The sequence below is a fragment of the Naegleria lovaniensis genome, assembly GCF_003324165.1.
Source record: "Naegleria lovaniensis strain ATCC 30569 chromosome Unknown tig050, whole genome shotgun sequence".
Lineage (NCBI taxonomy): Eukaryota > Heterolobosea > Eutetramitea > Acrasida > Naegleriidae > Naegleria > Naegleria lovaniensis.
In genome coordinates, this window is record NW_025407872.1 from 64,511 (window position 1) to 86,979 (window position 22,469).

Consider the following 22,469-nt stretch of genomic DNA (forward strand, 5'->3'; position numbering starts at 1 on the left):
AAGGACATGCTGAAGCTAAACAGGCAGTAGAAGAGCTTAAAATGTTCTTTCTCTTCAGTTGTGGTTTGTAATGTTACACTTGGTATACTTCAATTTCAGAGACACGGAATTGGTAAGATCCTGCTAAATAAGATCGTACTTGGGCATCTCCATATTTCAAGTTTTGTTTTTTCAATGATGCAGGAATGCTGTAACTGTGTCCTAAATCGCTATTACTATATGTATTTTCATTACACTTTTCTGCAATAAAAATATCAGAACCTCCAAAATATGCAAGGTAAGAGGAATAGGTATAAATAGCATTATCAGATTTTGTGACAGGTAAAATCTCAAAAGTACATGTGGAATCATGATATTTGAAAATAAATGCTTCGGTATCTCGTTTCCACTGATTGTCATTCCATGTTTGTGTGGTAAAACCTCCAAAGATTTGATTATGTTCTGCTGATTTGATAATTGTGAGAGTTGGTGATTTTGAATCACATTTGGAATGAAATGCATGTGAAGTGAATCCATCTCTACTTCCACGATATAAAAGACGTCCTTTGTCTCCGTTTTTCAATTTGAGGCTATGTGATATCAAGAAAGCAGATGTCGAATTCAATAGTGTGCTTGTATGAAAGACATTCTCCGGCTGACATTTTGAAATAATCAAACCCTTCATATTACAGTCTTTCATGTCACATCTATTGAGATCACAATTTTCAATTACGGCATTCTGTAAATTCGATCCTTTCATAACACAATCTTGTAAATTACATCCTTTCATAGTACATCCTTGTAAATTACATTCTTGTAAATTTGCGTTTTTAAACGACGCTGAAGAAAAATTGCTGTTCATGAAATTCAGTCTTCTCAACTGTGTGTTGTCAAAATTCACTCCTGACAAATCACATGCACTGAAAATAGTTGTGTGATCCATTTCACAATCATTAAAATGGCATGAAGAAAAATTACAATTTGTGAATGAATTTCCTCCTTCAATAAAGCACTTCACATCACTTCTCCCTGATAAATTCACTTGTTGCATGGTGCATTGTGTGGTACGTGTACCATTGTCCAGTAAAACTGTTCTCAAGTCCACGTTATTAAACGAGCAATTTGTGAACAATGTTCCACAACAATTGGTGTGTTGAAAGAGGGCGTTGGAATGACTTTGAAAATTACACTTCTCCATTAGACATGATGCGAATGAAACGTCACCATTCGAAATGACATTCTTAAAGTCAATATTTCGGAATGTGCTTGCTATGAATGAAGACTTGAACAATTTGGTGTTATCAAAATTACATCCATCAAAGATACACTTCTTCATCTCCACTTGTGTCAAGTCCCAATGAGCAAAAATCATTGATATAAAGGAATAGTCCTCGAATTTCACACCTTTGAGAGAAGTGTTAGATAAATCAGCTCCTTCCAATTTCGTTGAAACGAAGGCTGTTTCTCTGTCAAACAAACAACCTTGAAGGTTGGCATTGGTGAAATTGGTCGAACACAATTGGGCTCCACAAAAATTCGACATTCTTAAATCACAACAAGAAAAGTCCACATTGGTCAAATCACATCCAGAAAAATTACAACCATTCAAAATAGAATTGTTGAGTTTGAGATCTTTCAAATTCATTCTGCTAAAGTTGGATGAAACAATTTCAGAATTGGCTAAATTGATATTTTGAAGAACCAGATTTCTCAAATCCATTCCAGACAAGCTCAATGGAGTTTTCAGAGATTTTGATTTTTTAACCATGCTCGTGAATTCACTTTGTGACACTTTCAGTTTCTTTGTGGTTGATGAAGAACCATTCTCCTCTTCCAACATTTCCAATTCTTTCACTAAATTAACGAGACGAAACATCTTGGCTTGTTTCATGACATTTTCTTTGAGAATTTCGTTATTCTTACTCATTCCAATCGTTCCAAATTTCAACCAATGATAAATTTCTTCAAAGATTGCTGGAGAGCAGTCCACAAAGAATACCTTATCTGTAAACGTAGTACATGGAGTTTCATACAATGGAAATTCTCCAGTGAACATTTTCTCAAACACATTTTCAGGTTCACGTTCATTGCGGAGAAAATGTCCCAATGAAACTGTCAAAACACTTCCTCCAACGTTCAAGTGAATGGGTTTGTTTGAGTATTCAAATTTGTAACGAGAGAGTTTTTCTTCTTGTAATTCTTTTCGTTCCAATGCCAATTGTTGTTTCATTTGGTCAGTTTGTTTCAACATTTCATTCTTTTCTTGAACTAGTTTGTTCTTTTCTTCTTCTAAATAGAGAGAATTTTCCTTCTTTTGTTGTTCATCCTTCTCGAGAAGATTGTGTTCCAATTGTTGAGTTCGATCATGAAATTCAAGTTCCAACTTGACAACTTTCTCTTCAAATTGTTGTTGCAAGTCGCGTTTCAATTGTTCCACTTGTGCATATGCATCATGAAGAGGACAGTACTTTTCTTGATGATCTTTCAATTCTCCTCGATTCACAGCATTCTTACACATGGAACAAAAAACTTGCAACTTGTCCAATTGATTTCGAACAATTTTGGCAACTGACACTTTTTCGGACATGAATTCACCTTCACTGCAAATTGGACATTTCTGAAGAGAACTCACACAATCACGACAAAAGGTATTTTGACACAATGAATGAACCACAGGATCATAGAAAGGAAGGAAACAGATGGGACATGTCAATTCCTTGTCGATCATTTCAATGTTCACATAATTGAATGATTTGGAAGTTATTTTCTCTGCGAGCTGAGATTCGTTGTTTTTGGTGATGACTGAAGCAGAGGCAGGAGATTGTTTGCCAGACTCTTCTGTTGATGGATCAAGAGAAGGAGTCTCTGGGTTGAGATGTCTCATATTTTTTTTTGATTGGCAATTCACGTAATGGATTTCTCTGATGAGAGATTTTTTGAAAGTTGACAGGTTGATCAACATTTTACAACACTCTTTATTCTCTGTTCGAAGTATACCAAATCAGGATCTGGAAGAGTGCAAACAGCAGTTCATGCTCGTTCGAATGAAATGTTGGGTTTAATCATGGACAGAACAAACATGGCTTCTGGTCATCAGTTCTCTGAAGAAGGCACTTCAATCCAAAGAAACAATCTCTTCAAAGTTTCTCTTGAGTTGTGGTTGGGATTGTTACAATTGATACACTTCAATTTCAGAGACACTGAAGTTGCGAGATCCTGCTAAATAAGATTGAACTGGAGTATCTCCTTGTTTCAAGTTTTGTTTTTTCAATGATTCAGGAATGCTGTAACTGTATCCTAAATTGCTATAACTTTTCGTATTTTCATTACACTTGTCTGCAATACCAATATCAAACCCACCTCCAAAACATGCAAGGTAAGAGGAATCGGTATAAATAGCCATATCAGAATTTGTGACAGGTAAAATCTCAAAAGTGCTTGTTGAATCATGATATTTGAAAATAAATGCTTCGGTATCTCGTTTGTATCGACCAGTGTGGTCCCATGTTTGTGTGGTAAAACCTCCAAAGATTTGATTATGTTCTGCTGATTTGATAATTGTGAGAGTTGGTGATTTTGAATCACATTTGGAATGAAATGCTTGTGGAGTGAATCCATCTCTACTTCCACGATATAACAGACATCCTTTGTCTCCTTTTTTCAATTTGAGGCTGGATGATATCAAGAAAGCTGCTTTGGAATTCAAAATGGTGCTTGCATAAAAATTATTCTCAGATTGGCAATTTGAAATTTTCATTTCGTCCACTTTCAAGTCTTGTATGTCACATCTCTTGAGATCACTATTTTCGAATGTAGTATTCTGTAAATTCGCTCCGTTCATGTTACAATCTTGTAAATTACATCCTTTCATTGTACATCCTTTCATATTACATCCTTTCATATTACATCCTGTCATATTACAACCTTGTAAATTACATCCTTTTAAATTTGTGTTTTTAAATGACGCTGAAGAAAAAATACTGTTCATGAAATTCACTCCTTTCAACAATTTGTTGTCAAAATTCACTCCTGACAAATCACATGCATTGAAAACAGTTGTGTGATCCATTTCACAATCATTAAAATCGCATGAAGAAAAATTCACTTGTTTAAATTCCGTTCCTCTCAAATCACATTGTCTTAAATTCGAGTTTGAAAGGTCAGAGCTGGTAAAATCAGTTTCTTTTAGAATACAATTCACGAATGAATATCCTTTCAACACCATGTTACTCAGATCACATTGACTCAAATTAGAATTTGTGAATGAATTTCCTCCTGTAACAAGATTCTTCACATCACTTCTTCCAGATAAATTCACTTGCTGCATGGTACAAAGTGTGGCATGAGTATTAGCATCCACAACAATCGTTTGTAAATCAACATTATTGAAGGTACAGTTGGTAAATGAGCATTCCCTGAATGTTGCCTTTTCCAATTTAGTCTTGTCAAAATTGCAACCATCAAAAGTACACTTGTTCAACTCAACGTTAGAAAGGTCATAATTGGAGAAATTATATTTTACAAAAACAACTCCATCAAATTTCAAACCACTCAGTGAAGTATTTGATAAAGCCACACCTTCCAATTGAGTAGAAACAAATGCTGTTTCTTTGTCAAACAAACAACCTTGAAGATTGGCATTTGTGAAATTGGTTGAGTTTAAATTGGAGCCACAAAAGTTGGATGATCTCAAATCACATTTTGAGAAATTGGTGTTTGATAAATCACTCAATGAAAAATTGCAGTTTTTCAAAACACCATTACAAAATGTAAAATCTTTCAAATTCATCTCCCCAAAATTCACTTGCTCCATTTTACAACCAGAAAATGATGTTTGTTCAACGATGATCTTTGTAAATGCTAGTTCTTTGAATAAAGATTCTCTAAAATCACATGAGCTTAAATTGGTTTCTTTGAGTTGACAATGTGTAAACGAGCAACCTTTCAAAACAGAGTTTGATAAATCACATTGGCTCAAATTCGAATTTGTGAAAAAATTTCCTCCGACAACAAGATTCTTCATGTCTTTTCTTCCAGACATGTCCACATTTTGCATGGAACATTGTGTGGCATGAGAGTTGATATCTAGAACAAGTGTTCTCAAATCAACATCTTTGAATGAGCAGTTATTGAGGGAAGTACCACAGAAATTGGTGTTTTGAAGAATAGTTGATTCAAATTTGCAACCAGTAAATGAACATTTGGTCAAGTTATACTCGCTTAAATCACATACACTCAAATCTACTTGTTCCAGTTTACAACCAGAGAGATTGGTTTTGGAATCAAGTCTCAGTTTTTGGAGAGTGACTTGTTTGAATGTACATCCTTCAAGATTTGAGCTTGATATATTCATGTCAGAAATATTTTGGAAAAGAGAACCTCTTAGATCAAGATTACTCATGTCACAACCACTCACATCACAGGTAATTAATGGAGTTGTGTCTGAAAATGTTTGCGTAATATCTGATCGCTCTTTTAAATTACAATTATCAATTTTGCATTTCATAAATTTAGTGTTCTCATCCACAATAACACTTCTAAAATCAATATTGTTGAAGGAGCAACTCGAAAATACACACTTTGTGAGTGATGATTTCCCCCAATTACATCCATTAAGGGAACAATTACTGATCTTGGATCCGTTTAAATTACAATTCTCAAGATTTGTGTTTTGGAATTTACATTCAGAGAGAGCAGCAGAGAGAATCTTTGAGTTACTCAAATTACAGGAATTGAATGTGCAACTGCTAAGAGAGCTTTCACTCAAGTCACAATTGGAAAAAGTAATACTGGAAAATGTAAAACCATCCAATTTGACTCCTTTCCATGAAGTATTTGTCAAATTCACACCTTCAAATTTGGTTGAGATGAACTTTGTGTTCTTGTCAAACATACATCCCTGAAGATTAGCATTGGTGAAATTGGTGGAATTCAAACTAGCTCCACAAAAATTTGAATCTCTCAAATCACACTTTGTGAAATCCACATTGCTCAAGTCACACCCTGAAAAATTACAACCATTTAAAATAGAATTGTTGAGTTTGAGATCTTTCAAATTCATTTTGCTAAAGTTGGAAGAAATAATTTCAGCATGAGTTAAATTCATATTTTGCATGACCAAACTTCTCAAATCCATTCCAGACAAGTTCAACGTGGTTTTTTGAGATCTTGACAAATTGACCATGTTCATGAAATCAATTTGTGACATTTTCAACTTGGAGGATGAAGAACCATCGTCATCTTCAATATTCTCCAACTCTTTCATCAAGTTGTACAATTGGAAGGTTTTTGCTTTTTTCATAACTTGAGCTCTGAGAGTTTTGTTGGTCTTACATACTTCCACACATCCATCGGTCATCCATGAATAAATTTCTTTGAAGATAGAGAGATCACAATCCACAAAGTAGACCTTATCTGTGAATACAGTGCTTGGTGTTTCATACAAAGGATGCTCTCCTGTGAACATTTTCTCAAATAAATTCTCAGGTTCTTTTTCATTTCTTAAAAAGTGACCCAATGAAACTGTCATGATTTGACCTCCAACATTCAAATGAACGGGTTTGTTTGAGTATTCTAATTTGAAACGAGAGGTCTTTTCTTCTTGTAATTCTTTTCGTTCCAATGCCAATTGTTGTTTCATTTGTTCAATTTGTTTCAACATTTCATTCTTTTCTTGAACTAGTTTGTTCTTTTCTTCTTCTAAATAGAGAGAGTTTTCCTTCTTTTGTTTTTCATCCTTTTCTTGAAATTCAAGTTCCAACTTGGCAACCTTTTCTTCAAATTGTTGTTGCAAATCGCGTTTCATTTGTTCCACTTGTGCATATGCATCATGAAGAGGACAATACTTTTCTTGATGATCTTTCAAATCACCTCGATTCACAACATTCTTACACATGGAACAAAACACTTGCAACTTGTCCAATTGATTTCGAACAATTTTTGCAACTGACACTTTTTCTGACATGAATTCACCTTCACTACAAATTGGACATTTCTGAAGAGAACTCACACAATCACGACAAAAGGTATTTTGACACAATGAATGAACCACAGGATCATAGAAAGGTAAGAGACAGATGGGACAAATCCATTCCTTGTCGATCATTTCAATATTGACGTAATCGAACGATTTAGAAGTTGTTTTCTCGAGGGGTGGAGATGACAGTTTGACGGTTGAAGGCTCCTGTCCTCCATCGTTGCTCTCGTGATCAAGAGAAGGAGTCTCGGGGTTGAGATGTCTCATATTTTTTTTTGATTGGCAATTCACGTCATGGATTTCTCTGATGAGAGATTTTTTGAAAGTTGACAGGTTGATCAACATTTTACAACACTCTTTATTCTCTCACAGGTGGCGTGGGAATTGATTTTCAAGTTTCGAGCACCTTTTCGAAATGTAATTCCAAGCATTTTCCAAAAGAAGTTTAGTTTGAATTGAGGCAGATGACAATTGGCAGCTCGAGGGAGAATCGGAAGGATCATGTGGATGAGGAAACAACAATGAAAAAGAATCGGCAAGTAAATGATAAACAAGTAGATCGATGGCATCATGCTGTTGTTGTGACTGATACATGCTGTTGTTGCATACGTCGCATGGTTGACATGCGACACCAGAGTTGTTTGTGTTATGATCGTACATGCAAATAGATCGAACAGAACTTTTCACCATGTAACTTGATGTCACCTTGAAATTGGCAAATTGCTTTCTTCTTATTGTTGTCTTGGGCTTTGAAATTTTATCCCGCCTTCCTTCAATAAGAAACAAGTTCGAGCGTTCTTCATCAGGTGAGTTGGATTTTGATGAAGAAATAAGACTCATGTCGGAAGACTTGAATCTATGCATGAAGGGTCTGCATGCTTCCTTTAGCGCTCGTTTGTTTTTTTCAGTTTCTTCATTATTATTGTTCACATGATGTTGGAAAGAAAGTATCTGAAATTCAGTGGAATTCTCGGAAGAGGACCTCGATGAGGATGAAAGGGGAGGTGAGGAGGTTGGTATTGTAGCAAGCTCAAAGTAATTTCGTTTAAATGCGTCTGTGTTGATACCCTGTCGAATCTTTTTGGGTCTTCCCGCAAATCGAGGTTGTGCATTTGGCAGATGTGAGTAGGATGATCTTTTTGTTTTGAATTTTGAAATCCAAGAAACCTCTCAACTTCGAGTCAATAAACATCAATTACGTGAACGCTGTCGTAGCCTCCTTTTGCATAATTCCTTCTCGTTCAAACAATATCTCCATAAAAGGAGTTCTAATTATCCGACGATTTTGTTATTGTTCGTTAATTAAAGCTAATAGTCATTCAAATTTGTACCTTATCGCGTGGAGGTACTAGCAACGTGTCATACTGTATTATCTTTGGATTTTTAAAACCCAATGGAAGTTCCCTTATTTGTCAAATGTTTTCTTGAAATAAAAAGAAACAATCAAAAAACTTTCTTAAAAATTGAAATGGGTAGAGCGATGTGATTTTCGTACGGCAAAAATAGTTTCAATACTTTCCTTCAAAAGCTAATGAGAGTGTTCGTCAAGACTAACACTAACAGTTTCATTACAATTGAAATGGTTATTTGAAATTTATTTCTTGTAAGTGTATTGTTGGAAAGGTTATTTTCTCGACAAGTTTGACAGATTGTTTACAAGGGGGTTTTGAGAATGAAAGAGAAGATAATACATGACAAGTAATTCGTTATTTAAGGGAGGGAGCATGGAGAGTGGAGTTGTATTGCGTTCCACCATGTTTTGACAAGTGGCAGATGTCGAAGGCTGAGATTCGAGAGAACACGTCGATGAGCCACAGGAGGAAGCACGCGTACACATACTTGTCTCATTCCGTTCAGAATTACTGTTTCGACACGCCATTCTTCGTTCTTTCATCTTGCTTGTTTTTGAAATCTTTTTCGGCTGTTCTTGATTACTGACAGTTCCATCCACAACTTCAATGGTGATGGATACGAAATTATTGTAATATTTTCATTTCTCAAACGAGTTTTCATGGGACGACAAGGAGTGGATGATTCGTTCGTATTTTGAGCGTTTTGTTTCGTTGCGTCGTGATGATGGAATGATAATAATTTCACTTCATTTGCTTGTTGATTAGTGACAGAACTGTTATCGTGAGAAAGACAGAGCTCGAAATAATTTCGTTTGAAATCATCTGTATTGATTCCGTTTCGAAGTTTTCTTGGTCTTCCGTGAATGATAAAATTTGTTCGGCTTGTGTCTCTCGTTGAACTGTTTGTTTCCTGAGATGACAGCTGGCAGCTCGAATTATTTCTGCTTGAGAATCTCGTCGTCGTATTTGAGTGAGACATCAGTAGCGTGTGTTATTGTGATTTTTTCTGTCAACTGAGTTCAACAAGTTTATATTTGAAATCCAATCTCACTCGAATTTGCTTGATTGGTTCGAACATACTAATTGCGGACGAAACATGAACGTGAAAGGACACTAATTACCGAGGTTGATTGTATTCGTAATAGTAGTCAGTGGTATTAAAAAAGAGGAAACGGGTTCCGTGGTTGACTACAGATGGATCAGCAATGTTTTTGTGATCTAATATTAACCGCAAGGAGAAATACTATGTCCATAACTATGATATCATTTATTTATTAAAATAAAAGGACAAATTCTGAGAATCGATTTCATTCAGAAAATGGTTGGGAAAACAACGTGGAAATCTTGCTATTGCATTAAAACCGATAACCTCTTTAACGGAAAAGGGATTGGAATTGCTGCCTGTGACTTCCAACGAATCCTATTAACCTTCAAACATCAAGGAGGGTAATTTCATCTTAATTGGATTCCTTTTCTGTCATTAGTTTCCTCTCCAAGAGAAACAAAAGGAGGAGATGATTGTCAGCATTCCATCAAATGTTTGGAGAGATTGGTACTGAATGTGGCGAATGTAAAGCTGTTCCAGGATGGTATCTTTCCCAGAATGATAATCTTAGTGTATATGAGGAGCCATTTTTTAGAACACAACCTCAACGATTGCTTCTTCTTCTTCCCCGAACGAAGTCTTTGAGTTCATGATTTTATTTTTTTTATTGAGGTAATTTTTTTGATAGGCTCGCCAACTTTTCAAAACAACCATCATCAGGATGGACTGTAGTCGTGTTATTTCTTGAACAGATTATTTGGATAGAAATTTGTTTCAATTCAATTTGCACGTGTTGCTTGACCTTATTTAATTCACTTAGTTGTGCTTAGCTTTTTAAAAAAAATTTGTTAAAAAAAATTAGAAATCATCACACTAACAATATCCAAATGATTTTGGATTCGCACGAATTACAGTTCAAGAGAGAATGTACATTCTTGGAATGTACCAACTCGGAGAGGCTTACTCTCATGTGTACGTGTGTTCCGGGACTTGAGGAAGTAGCGGCTCAAGAAATTCAAGATAAATTGAAGAAATTGAATGATCATCATTCATTCTTGGAAAATCATGGAAAGGAGAGAAGGAATGATTCCGAATTATTAAATTCCTTTTCATGGTTGATTCATCATATTTATAGTGTGTATCCTGTAGTAGATAAGAATTTGCAAGAAGGTTCAATTTTGAAAAACTCATCCTTGAGAGAAGCCAATAGAGAAATTGTGAGACTTTTTGAGAGAAAGGACGTGAAATCCATGCTACAGGGAAAGATTATTGTTCAATTGGAATTTAATCAAAATTTTGATTTGATATTTAAACGGTGTGTCGACGCATTGCTTCAGTGTATTTCCATTTCGAAAATTCATATCATGGTTTATACGATGGAAAATTTATCTTTTCCATCACAGGAAAAGTCAACCGAAGACACTTCGAATATTATGGTCAATAGTAGTACTGAGCCACTTACGGATGACGAAAAAAAAGAAAGAGAGTACGAAAGAAGATTGAAAAATGATCCTCAATTCAGATATATCATGGAAATTCATCATCAATATCTTCCAAATAGTCGATGCTGGAAAGAATCTCTATTCAAATGGATGCAAATGAGAAATCTTTTATATTCCAACAAGGAAGAGCATGAACAACTCCAAGATATTGAAAATTTAAAATTTCGAATTACAGCCAAACGAGCTGGCTCGCATCAATTCACATCCAAAGAGCTCTCATCATATATTGGGTTATTGATTTCTCACAAGTCGATGGGACTTGAAAATGCAAAAATTGGACAATCATGGAAAGCAGACTTGTCAAATTATGATCTCGATATTTATAGCTATCTCTTTTTTGACACTCTCTTTGTGTGTTTTACACTGTGTGAAGAGAATGTTTGTTATGAAACATTTTCAAGAAATTTTAATCATGAGCTATTGAGAAATTCAACTTCTCTAAAACCCAACATTGCCTACAGTTTGATTCAATTGGCGAATATTCGAGAGGGAGACATTGTTTGCGATATTTGTTGTGGAACTGGAATTATTTCACTCATGGCTGCTCATCTCTTCTACAATCGCATCCATGTGATTTGTGGAGACTACTCTGAGGAAGTTCTCGAAAAAACTATCCACAATATGAATTGCTATGTTGGACGTAAACATGATAAGATTCATTTAATGAGCCCTCAATTGTGGGATTTCACTCAATTACCTCTCCAAACGGCCTCTGTGGATGTCATTTGCTCCAACCTTCCATTCGGAAAACAAATTGGATCTCATTCATTGAATAAGGAAATTTATCCTCCAATGTTTATACAAGTGTGTAGGGTGTTACGTCCAAATGGAAGAGCTGTCTTGTTAACGACCGAGAAACACTTGATGCAAAAATCGATGTCTGAGAACAAAGTATTCATTTCGTTGAACAAGCGTGTGACCATTAATCAAGGAGGATCGGAAGTGTTTGTTTACATTATTGATAGGAAAAATAGAGAATGGTTTGTCAAGAATGATTCAACCAAGTGAAAGAACTGTGTTGGGATTGTTGTGACACATGGCTTGATTTCACGATTTTGGTCAATTTCAAATTTGTGGCATTATGGCTTGTTCAAGTTTGAGCAATTCTTTGAAAAACATGTTCGATCATTCCCAACCAATTTGAACATTTCAACCTTTGGTCATTGCAAGTTTCAACATGTGCAAAGAACTCATTTTCTTTTTGAATGGCCTCATAACATGATAGCAGTAAGGCAAACCATTCATCAATGAATCTAAAACATCGCACATTCCTTCCCATGACGAGTTCAATAATTCTCTGGCAAGCATATTTGATGCAATACTCGAATTGAGACTCCAGTTGTGAAATTTGTACCGAACATGCTTGTTCGAACACATCAAATACCTCCTGCAAACTCTGTTGAATCAAATTCCATATTGAGTATTGGTTATCACTCGACGACTGTTGCAAATCTGCGAAAACAAATTCTTTCAAGACTCGAACATGGTGCAGCGCTGTTTTGTCAATGCTCATGAATACGTTGTACAAGACTTTCATGACCGTAAAATCTTGAGTGTTGTTCGTAAAATAAACTTCACTGCTGTTCATATCCTCACAAAAACAATAATGCAGAAGGGCTTGTTCAATTTTTCGCATGTCCAACACCAATTCTGTGTGCTTGTTGTTTTTGTTTACGTAAAGTCTACATAAATATTTCACAAAATAAAGTCGTTTCCTTCGAGAGAAATCATCATCCTCATCCATAGACGATTCTGTCACAGAAATTAAGTGTCGAATAAAGCTTGACCGCGTCTCATCGTCATGCGTTGCAAACTCTAGTAGATTGGAATAGATTAATTGTTTCATTCGAAGAGGTAGTGGTCGAAAGAGGTTCAAATTATTGGAAGAATCGCTTAGTAGAAATTTCATAACTATTCTAAACATAAAAGCAAGAGAATTTGTCACATGATTGACATCCTTAATCTTCACATTTCCCAAAATCATTGCAAGGATATAAATCGAATAACCTAGAGTTTTTGATGTAATTTTTTCATTTCCAAGCTCTATAATTGCGTTCAACTCTTTGATACAGTTAGAGTTTACATGAATAGAATCAGAAGAATAGAGAGAAATATCAAATTCTTGAGAGTATAGTTTTTTCATACTCGAAACATTTCTAATTTCATTTTCAAATTGTTCCAAAAATGTTTCTCTTTGAAGCCAAGCAACAACGGAAATCCTTTCTTTAGGTTGTTTCAATATTCTTTCAAAGGAATAATGATATCTCATTTTGATTCTCGTGTAAAGTAAATTCTGGGCACGATTTACAACTTTACCAAAAACATTCCAATCTTCTATTCACATTTCGAACTTACCTTTCAATCTGAATTTGAGATGACAAAAGTCTTCCATCACCTTTCTCATTTGTATGTCACGGGAAAATATTGATTCTTCCATGACCTCTTCATCTCCAATTTTTTCTTGAATTTCTTTTAGCGAGGAGACACTTTCTGCCACATTTCTTTCTTTCAAATTTGAAATTAAAAATTTTGCATTTTCATAGTCTTTCAGTTGTCCATTCCTTACATAATCCTTTTTCATATCATTCTCCACATTTTCTAATATTTGTTGAATTTGATTTTCCGTGTCAAGTTTCGTTGGAATTTTTAGAAATAATTTTGTAGAGTCTCCTCTGGGAATAAAACTTGAAAATGTCCTCAGTGATTGATTTTCCTTTTTAATTAAATCGAATATTGGTCCGAATTGATTGAAAATAATATTTTGGGTTTCCCTCTTTCGATATTCCTTTTCTTCATCTCTGGAAAATAAATCTCGCAAAATGGTGTGTTGCTGCTGCTCGTTTTTGTTTCGGGAAATATTGGATGGATCGTCTTTTCGCTCCTGAAGAAATTGTTGTAAATGATTTTCCCGATTCTGATTGAATAATTGTTCAATTTTCGGAATAATTTGTTCATTCCAAAGGATGGATCGTTCTTGAATAATTTCTTGATTGAGTCGGTCGGAAGCCTCTTGCTGCTTTTCGAGAAGAAGTTCGAACAGCCTTTCAAAATGCGACATTTTTTTAAGTGCTTTGTTTTTGTCTTTGTTTCATTCTTAATAATTGTGATTATTATGAAATGTTTAAACTGTTAACAGAATTCACAGAGAGTAAATTTTAAATGTTTAATATAAAAATTAAGGCGCTCCGAAACATCTCTGTGATTCTCGCATGAGCGTACAGTTATAAAAGTGATACGAGGTTGCCATGAAAACAAACAAATGCCAAAATTGATGACTGTGACACACAATATCAAACTTTCCAGGCCAAATTCTTTCAGGCAACTTGGTACTGTAAAACAAAACTCCAAGTGCATAAAAGAGATACATGTACACAATACCCATTAATCGAGAATTAAGCTCATCATTGTCCAATCCAAACAAGTAAATCACATGGAAGAAGGGACATAATCCGTACATGGCAGTGAAACCAAAAACTGCAACTCTAAATTGACGATAATCTTCTCGTGAGAAGCGAGGAATGATAAACATGGCGACACAACTCAGGCATAATGCGCTAATACTTATAAGGTAGAAGATGCCAAAATTTTGATGGCAATAGAATGCATAATACAAAGGAGGATAATCTTTGGTAATTTGAAAATATTAAAAGCCACATTCCATATTCATACACATAATGCATGACAAAAAGTGTGATCATTATTTAAAATGAAAATATCAGTGTCACTACTTACAACTACCACCAATGAGCAAGCCAATAGAACTGATATCAATTCGGAGTAACATGATATATACTTTCTCGGAAATGCTGTTAAACCAATGATACAACAGTGATGCACTAAATGCAACAATTGCCGTGACTGCATACACGACAAACATGGTCTTTTCAATAAAATTCTCTGTCAAAAATCCTCCAAAATATGAAGAATATCCACTGTCTGGAGTTTGTCCTTGCGGCGAAGATGGATCCCATAGAAATATCACATCAATGGTTAAATAAAGAAATACCAATGCGCTCAACAAGGCTGTCCATATATTCAATGTTTCATTGTGAATTGAAAAGAGTGACATGAATGATTCCACAAAGTTCAAATTCATTCGATATCCTCCCCACACAAAATTTTCATACATGCTACTCATTGCATATTTGAATATTCCATTAATAGAAATAGATGCATTCATAGGTTGTGTGAATATATTGCCATGAAAATAGTTCATGAGATTGTCATGGAAATAGAATTTCGTTTTCACCTCACTTTGAATTTTTCAACATTCAACTTACTATACAGGAACCTTATGCTGTCCAGGATGAGAGCAATGAATCCTCTCTGTGGGATATAATTTAGGATCAAAAATCAAATGCTTGGAAGCCTTTCCGAAGGCATTCATTAATTCATGATGATGAGCCTTATCGGAAGAAGAGGGTGATGGACAAGTTGAGGAAGAAGAAACGGCAGCAACATCATCTTCTTTGGTTGATGATTGTTGTACTAACCGTTTTCTAGGAATATTTTGTTGTGTGGGCTGTGATGAATGATGAACCACCGATGATGAGGATGAATGGTTTTTCATGGATGATGATATTAATGATAATACTGTTTTGAATGCACGGGTTCAATGGTCAATATACTGATGATTCACTGAATCAACGGGAAATCAACAAGATAATAGTATCTCTTTTTCAACGTTTGATGATGGGAAAGAGAATGACGCAGGCAACGACCACAACAACGAATGAGATTAATATCTTGTCGGAGATAAGAAGTTCCGCTCGTGTCGTGTGTGAAAGAGTTTACGGAGAAGTACAAGGCAACAACAATGAGATAATTTCAATAACAGCTCTTGCGACTTTGCGACTTCTCCGAGAGCGTTGAAGCGTTCTTTCAATTTTTTTGATGTTCCTTTGAAAATTGTGCTCCGTCGTAATCCATTCGCTTGAAAGAAGATTAATAACGATATCAAAAAACCATGTCATTTGGAAATGAAGAAATTCAGTGACATGCTAGAAACTATATTGGTTTTGGATTTGAAAATCAGAATTGTATTCTTGTAAATTAAGGCAGAGATCAGTTCAATGAAAATTGAAAAAATTGCATTCCACACACCATGTCCATGGATAACATTATTGTGAACACAAAGTCCATTCCAACACCATTTCTATTCCATATCATCAAACTTTTTCAACACTGATAAATTGACAGGAGGGACTCTTCCTCCTAACCACATACTATAAATGGAATGAGCTTGTACTTGATTTGAATCATTCTCAAACACTGGATGCAATAGAACAGGTCGTCCCTTTTCTCCAGCACCATTTCCGTGTCCTCCACATTGCATCATGACCCAGTTGAATACTTGTGTGAAATGTTTTTGAACAAGATCTTTTCCAATAATATCTCTATTGGAGTGACCATTTAAAATTAAAAACAAATTTGTATTTCTATAGAATGTACCTACATTTCAAAAAAAGGAAGTGTGTGAGGTCCAATAATTTGTTTCCACACTTTTTCATCCATTGATATTTAAATAATTGTATTAAATATTATTTTTATTTAATATTTTAAAATAAATAATAATAATTAATTCTGAAATTACCACTTACTGACCACTCGTAATTCTTTTCCCCATTGATCTTTTGCATAATTAAATAATTGATCAATTGCAATTTCATCCAACGAATCATTGGGATAATAATAAATGTGAAAACTGTTCAACCACAAAATGAAAATCAATATTCATCAAATCATGAATCGGAATTCATGAATTGCATCTTACTTACTGATATCCAATAATCGAATTTTCATCAACATTGACAAGTGGCATTTTTTGAACTTGGCTCGAGGGAAGAAAATATCACATCTCAAGAGGCAGCAAATACCATGTCCTTCTGCAAATTTCTGTTAAAGAGCTGACACGAGGCATGATTTTGAGGCAAATCCAAAGTATTCAAACTTATTCCTCTCATTGAGTTACAACCTGAAACAAGATCAATGTTGTTATTTCATTTATTCATGTCGAATGCATGCATTCTGAATGAATACCATAGCAACATCATGTAAAAAGGACTCTCAATTCATGTTTCCATTCCAAGCAAAACTCCTCCTTTCGAGAATGTCGCCAATTTGGAAATTTTGAAAATCAACGAATCGAGAGATGCATTCTTCCTATCTCTCAAACTATTTGGGTTTCCGAATTGGTACAGAGTCCTTGGTGTGCGACATGAGGGGATTCGAATCATTCAGGCGTACGCGTACATGAGGGACTTTTTTCAACAACAACAACAAAAACAAGCAACAACAACAAACGTCGATTTTGTTGTGACAACAATTTATAGAGAGAGAGTGGTTGTTTTCCAAAGTTTTCAATACCATCCACTCGTATTCAACTACTCCATTCCTCATTACAACAAACCAACACACTCATTCCTCTAATTTGTATTTGTAATTTTCAATCTTGTAATTTTTAATTGACCCTTTGACTACTGACAGCCGTCCACAACTAATAACCCGGGATGCCTTCCATTTTTGACTTGTTTTCATCATCTTCTTCACTGATCGATCAGTCTCTCTTCTCTCTCCAACAACAAACCACCAACACGACCGAACCCAAATGGGTCTCAGCAGGTGAATCAACAGCCAATCTCGTCGTTGATGCCATCACACTCATTGCCTTTCTCTTGTTGTACATTCCAACTTTGTTAATTTATATTAAACGAGAGAGTTGGCTCATGTTTTGGCAATTAATGACAAGTAAATTATGTGGATGGTGGGGTTTAAAGATCACTTCGAATTGTGTTTCGAAAAGTCGAAATCAAGAGTTGAATCGAAAAACTCAATCCAAAGCATTCTTTTACGTGTTGCTTCATTCCTTATTGCTGTTTTATGCCTTTCGAATCATTCATGAAATTATTACCATTATTCAACATTATTATGAAATGGAAAAGAATGCGACACTTTTCGAAACATGTAAACAGATTCGAAGAATTTTCGATTATGCCAGTATTTATTGGTATTTATTTAATTATAGTTTAATCATGCCCATTTGGTTAAAAGTTTGTCTTTCCTGGATGCAAGAAGCAAAACGTAAGAAAATTGTCACTCGTGCCATTTACATCCTCCTCGTCCTGTGTAATCTGTTTGCCATTGTTGGATTGTCATCATTGGTCGTCATGGCCATTCTTGCTTTGGCAAATCCTCAAGTGGATTACGAAAAAACAAGAAGAACCTTAATGTATGCTGTGGCAGCTCCTTTGGGTTCATTGGGAGTTGTTTTGGTTTTAATTATGAGTATCGTGGCAGTCATTGTCATTGTGAATATGATTCGAACCACGACATTGGCTGAATCGGATCCCACGAATCGAGAAGTTTACATGACTCAGAAACAAACGATTGTGAAATTGACCATTGCGGTCGTGATTTTGGGAATTGGAGTTATTGTGAGAATTGTTGCGGTGGCTATTTACAGTATTGATTTACCGAGTTTTGTGATTTATCCATTGGTGAAGGCAATTCCTGATGTGTTGTTTGCATTGTGTGTCATTTTGATTTTCTGGCCTTACAAACTTCCAATTTTGAGTCATCCAGTTCAATTTATTATGCAAGATTTGAAATTGGCCAAAGTGGTAAAGAACAAGGCCAATGTTGAATTGCCACCACAAAATTCGACATATTCTGGAACTCGAGTCGATGCTCTAAAGGAAGAAGTGACAAGTGACAGCAATGTCGTAGCAAGCTCCCCAATATCAATTTCAGGAGACAGAATATTCCCTTCTCCCAATGTTCATTTATTGAGCAAGGAAAATGCTTCAGGAAGTACCACTGTCAGCAGTCAAAATGGTGTTTCCACTCCTGTCGGCTTATCTTCGAAAAGTGAATTTTCACACGCAAGTAGTAGTGAAGAAATTGAAACAGTAGTGTAATTTAGGAATTTTAAATGAACAATCTCCCTTACTGATCTTCATTAAATACTTTTAGCAATTATCCAAAAAAGTCAATATTATTCAAACCACTAGAATGAACAGATTCAAGTCTGACACGAATGAATGCTCCACCAACATTCTTTCTTCGCACTTTCAATTATTATTCAAAAATCATCATTAACATTTATTCTCATCATAAAAATGTCTTCTTGCAATTCCATTCAACCAAATCCATCCTTTCACTCCTCTCAATGCTCACTTGTTGAAAACGAACAATCAGATCCGAGACGAGCACTCCCTGAAGGAATCGAAATGGGAAAAGAAAGTATGAGTGGAAATTGTAATATTAACTCGGATGTGAATGCCTTGTTGGGATTCAAAGATGAATCTATGGAAGAAGATTCCTCAATGAGAGGACGAGAGGATGCTAATGGGAAAACACCTCAAATAGATGATTCGAAATAAGAATTACAAAAAGGTTGAAAATGGACATTGTGTAAATTGAAATTAAGAAATTTGTTTGACGTTTTGACAATTATCTAAAAATCAAGGAATCAATGTTTACAGCAGAATTACTCAATGAAACCCACTCTCACTTGAAGTAAGGTAGACCAAAGAAAAAGGGGCAGTGTCCAAAAGCATGCCGTCTCCTCTCAACTGTCACTTTTTTTCACTTCTTGACAAGTTGAAGCTGTCATCAAATTCAATAAATTTTCAATTAAAAAAAACATCTCTCAACAACACCAACTCAAATACACACACAAAATGTCCACTTACAAAGACGCCTCTGAAGCTGTCATGTACGACAAGAATGGTTTGCCAATCTACGGAATGGATCTCGAATTGGTATGTTATTCAACTGAGTTGTTGTAGAATTAACAATGATATATTATTATTGAATTCAATTCTGTTATTTTCGAATTGATGATAACAATTATCCATTACCTTTTTTATTAATTTCGTTGATCTGGTCCTCTGTGTCTACAAATTGTTGTTTTCAAACAAATGGTCAATCTCTCCACACTCTTGATGTTAAAAACTCGTGAAACAATTGTATGATTTTGCTGCCCTTGTTGTGCTTCTCTCCGAACAATCAACAATATTCGAACCCAATTCCATTCTCCATTGTGTTCAACTTTGTCATGACGGTCATGACACTTCACCTTGTTCTTCTCTCAAAACTTTTACAACACACACTTTCTCTCAATATTGAAATACACAACAGGCCAAGAAACAAGCAGGCCGACACGACCCAGAAAAGGAAGCAGAAGTCCGTGAATGGATCGAAGCTGTTACTGGTGAAAAATTCGCATCCAAGGACTTCCAAGAATCTTTGAAAGATGGTCACTTGTTGTGCAAACTCATTAACAAGATCAAACCAGGTGCCATTCCAAAAATTAACTCATCCAAACTTCCATTCATGCAAATGGAGAATATTGGATACTTTTTAAAGGCTGCTGCTGATTTGGGTTTGCAAAAACATGACTCATTCATGACTGTGGACTTGTACGAAGGAAAGAATTTGCCTCAAGTCACTCAAGCATTGTACATTTTCGCATCGGTGGTTCAAAAGTTGCCAGGATACAAATTGCCAAGATGTGGCTTGAAGTTGGCTGAGAAGCGTGAAATTGAATTCTCTGAAGAACAATTGAGAAAGGCCAATGCTGAAGTTGGACAACAATATATGGCATCCATTAAGCATGATACTGGTCGTTCCATTTCTCGTGAAGTAGTCAAGACTCGTGACGTTGGTGACCAATCTGCTACCAAGCTTTTGAGTGAAGCTTCGATCAAGCACGATACTGGACGTTCCATTTCTCGTGAAGTTGTTAAAGTTGGTGACACTGGTGACAAGCGCTTCACTTCTCAACAAAATGAAAAGTCCATCAGTCATGGTCACGACAGATCAATTCATAATGAAGTTGTTAAAATCAAACCATCCACATCTTCCTCATCAAAGAGTGATAATTTGGACCTTGAAGAATTGGAGAAATTAGCTTCATTGAGAGATAAGGGAATTTTGACTGAAGAGGAATTCCAAGCCAAGAAGAGACAAATTCTTGGTTTGTAAATTGTGAGTTGAAAACTCGAAGACACACATGTTGTGAATTCCTATCACCCATTACTACCAATACTATTTGATGTGAATAGAAGAAATATTCTATACTCAGCTCGTTCATTTGTGTAAGACTTGTTGTTTCCAATAAACATAATTTTGTGAATAAATTGAATTGTTCTTGTTTCTACAGTCAGTGCCAATGTGACGGATGATAATGACGATTCCGCAGTCATGCCAATGATGACGGTTCGGTGAGAAATCCACAAGAGGACGAAAATATTGATGAATCCATTTGTACAAATTGATTGTTGTTATTTCACAATGAAAATATTGAAATACATGATGATGACAGCAAAGAACTTTCTCTGTGAATTTCGTAAATCAAAGTAGTGTCTGGTACAAAGTGATGATAGTTGGCATCGGATCGTGTAGTATCATTTACAATTATTCTTCTTCTGGTGCATCAAGATCAGGGAAAGCCTCAGCGAGTGTTTTCTTGTGTTTGTTTTCAGCATGTTCTTGGAGCACTTCACGTTTAGTAGTACACAAAAACGTTTGTTTACAGACATTGCATTGATAAGTCAAAGCCTTCTCATTGGTCTTGAGTTGAGAGCTAGGCTTCTTATTTAGAGAAGCCATCTTCTTCATGTTTCTCTCTCCTGATCAGAAAATTGAGTAGCAACACAATGAGTTAGTATCATTCAAGGATGCGAGATGTGGAGATGATGATTCAAATTTCGGTTGGTATAAATTATCATCATCATGAACAATTCAAATAATAATTATTTAATTAAACGGCCAAAGCACAACAAGAATGTTCCAAAATAACCACACCAAATGATCATCATTTTCTCGCTCGGAAATATGCCAAGTTACTTACTCTTTTGTGCTGCTTTAGCTCCGTTTTGGTTGGCCATCCTTTTGCGTGGGTAATGAACTGATGGAGGAAATTATTTTTTGTTTAGAAAAGAAAAATCCAACGTTACCTTCACAACCAAAACACACAAGCTCATCATCCTTAATAGTCTTCAGTCTTGAAAACATTATTCATGAATTTTTATCGTCCATTACATTGTTCAATAATTATGGTTGAACAAAAACAACTTGTTTTGGTTAATTTCTGTTACGGGATCTTAAAACCAGAAATTAACTAAAATTTAATGCTGTTCAATGGTTCCTTAATCACTCACTTACGAGTTGAGAATCATCCCGTTAAAACATATCAAAACAAAACATCATCATCATTTACCAATATCATCATGGACGATCAAGAATTCAAGCGGCAACTCAAGCCAAATCCTGGAAGTAAATCCTTAACAGCCAACAAGGATGATCAATTAAAAGCACCATCCAATGAAAATTACAACGAACCCAATATTGGAGATGTTTACAAATCCAATCGAGGTGAAGAAGGTAAGAAAGAGGACTTGTTTGGAGGTGGTACGTTCGAAGAAATGAAGGACAAGAAGGATCCTTCTCCCCTCACACGAAGTAAAATGGAATAGATGGTCGAAGATTCATCTATGCCTCATGAGAACGATACACCAGAATAAAAGAATAAAAGACAGTAGTAGTTACAATCGTTGCGTGTATGATCCTTCATTCACTTTTGACAAACAATGGAGATTATGGAATAATTA

General features: G+C 35.4%; 11 protein-coding genes across 11 annotated transcripts; 5 read left to right on the forward strand and 6 right to left on the reverse strand.

Moving 5' to 3' along the window:
- Nucleotides 1-73: 73 nt before the first annotated feature.
- C9374_011707 (uncharacterized protein) lies at nucleotides 74-2,863 on the reverse strand (the record flags this gene model as incomplete). The annotated part of the gene is made up of 1 exon (XM_044687392.1): nucleotides 74-2,863. One exon carries the CDS (start codon nucleotides 2,861-2,863, stop codon nucleotides 74-76), a length of 2,790 nt encoding a protein of 929 aa, XP_044542996.1.
- A 285-nt stretch (nucleotides 2,864-3,148) lies between these two features.
- Nucleotides 3,149-7,222, reverse strand: C9374_011708 (uncharacterized protein; the record flags this gene model as incomplete). The annotated part of the gene is made up of 1 exon (XM_044687393.1): nucleotides 3,149-7,222. One exon carries the CDS (start codon nucleotides 7,220-7,222, stop codon nucleotides 3,149-3,151), a length of 4,074 nt encoding a protein of 1,357 aa, XP_044542997.1.
- A 3,017-nt stretch (nucleotides 7,223-10,239) lies between these two features.
- C9374_011709 (uncharacterized protein) lies at nucleotides 10,240-11,862 on the forward strand (the record flags this gene model as incomplete). The annotated part of the gene is made up of 1 exon (XM_044687395.1): nucleotides 10,240-11,862. The coding sequence occupies one exon, from the start codon at nucleotides 10,240-10,242 to the stop codon at nucleotides 11,860-11,862; it is 1,623 nt and encodes a 540-aa protein (XP_044542998.1).
- Nucleotides 11,863-11,944: 82 nt separating this feature from the next.
- On the reverse strand, nucleotides 11,945-13,912 carry C9374_011710 (uncharacterized protein; the record flags this gene model as incomplete). The annotated part of the gene is made up of 2 exons (XM_044687396.1): nucleotides 11,945-13,164; nucleotides 13,210-13,912. 2 exons carry the CDS (start codon nucleotides 13,910-13,912, stop codon nucleotides 11,945-11,947), a joined length of 1,923 nt encoding a protein of 640 aa, XP_044542999.1.
- Nucleotides 13,913-14,029: 117 nt separating this feature from the next.
- On the reverse strand, nucleotides 14,030-15,424 carry C9374_011711 (uncharacterized protein; the record flags this gene model as incomplete). The annotated part of the gene is made up of 3 exons (XM_044687397.1): nucleotides 14,030-14,478; nucleotides 14,587-14,984; nucleotides 15,135-15,424. 3 exons carry the CDS (start codon nucleotides 15,422-15,424, stop codon nucleotides 14,030-14,032), a joined length of 1,137 nt encoding a protein of 378 aa, XP_044543000.1.
- Nucleotides 15,425-16,009: 585 nt separating this feature from the next.
- On the reverse strand, nucleotides 16,010-16,675 carry C9374_011712 (uncharacterized protein; the record flags this gene model as incomplete). Its single annotated transcript, XM_044687398.1, has 4 exons — nucleotides 16,010-16,250; nucleotides 16,310-16,355; nucleotides 16,455-16,558; nucleotides 16,632-16,675. 4 exons carry the CDS (start codon nucleotides 16,673-16,675, stop codon nucleotides 16,010-16,012), a joined length of 435 nt encoding a protein of 144 aa, XP_044543001.1.
- A 688-nt stretch (nucleotides 16,676-17,363) lies between these two features.
- C9374_011713 (uncharacterized protein) lies at nucleotides 17,364-18,770 on the forward strand (the record flags this gene model as incomplete). Its single annotated transcript, XM_044687399.1, has 1 exon — nucleotides 17,364-18,770. One exon carries the CDS (start codon nucleotides 17,364-17,366, stop codon nucleotides 18,768-18,770), a length of 1,407 nt encoding a protein of 468 aa, XP_044543002.1.
- A 201-nt stretch (nucleotides 18,771-18,971) lies between these two features.
- C9374_011714 (uncharacterized protein) lies at nucleotides 18,972-19,235 on the forward strand (the record flags this gene model as incomplete). Its single annotated transcript, XM_044687400.1, has 1 exon — nucleotides 18,972-19,235. The coding sequence occupies one exon, from the start codon at nucleotides 18,972-18,974 to the stop codon at nucleotides 19,233-19,235; it is 264 nt and encodes an 87-aa protein (XP_044543003.1).
- Nucleotides 19,236-19,535: 300 nt separating this feature from the next.
- On the forward strand, nucleotides 19,536-20,841 carry C9374_011715 (uncharacterized protein; the record flags this gene model as incomplete). Its single annotated transcript, XM_044687401.1, has 2 exons — nucleotides 19,536-19,616; nucleotides 19,996-20,841. 2 exons carry the CDS (start codon nucleotides 19,536-19,538, stop codon nucleotides 20,839-20,841), a joined length of 927 nt encoding a protein of 308 aa, XP_044543004.1.
- Nucleotides 20,842-21,273: 432 nt separating this feature from the next.
- Nucleotides 21,274-21,746, reverse strand: C9374_011716 (uncharacterized protein; the record flags this gene model as incomplete). The annotated part of the gene is made up of 2 exons (XM_044687402.1): nucleotides 21,274-21,488; nucleotides 21,710-21,746. 2 exons carry the CDS (start codon nucleotides 21,744-21,746, stop codon nucleotides 21,274-21,276), a joined length of 252 nt encoding a protein of 83 aa, XP_044543005.1.
- A 243-nt stretch (nucleotides 21,747-21,989) lies between these two features.
- C9374_011717 (uncharacterized protein) lies at nucleotides 21,990-22,334 on the forward strand (the record flags this gene model as incomplete). The annotated part of the gene is made up of 1 exon (XM_044687403.1): nucleotides 21,990-22,334. The coding sequence occupies one exon, from the start codon at nucleotides 21,990-21,992 to the stop codon at nucleotides 22,332-22,334; it is 345 nt and encodes a 114-aa protein (XP_044543006.1).
- Between the last annotated feature and the right edge of the window lie 135 nt (nucleotides 22,335-22,469).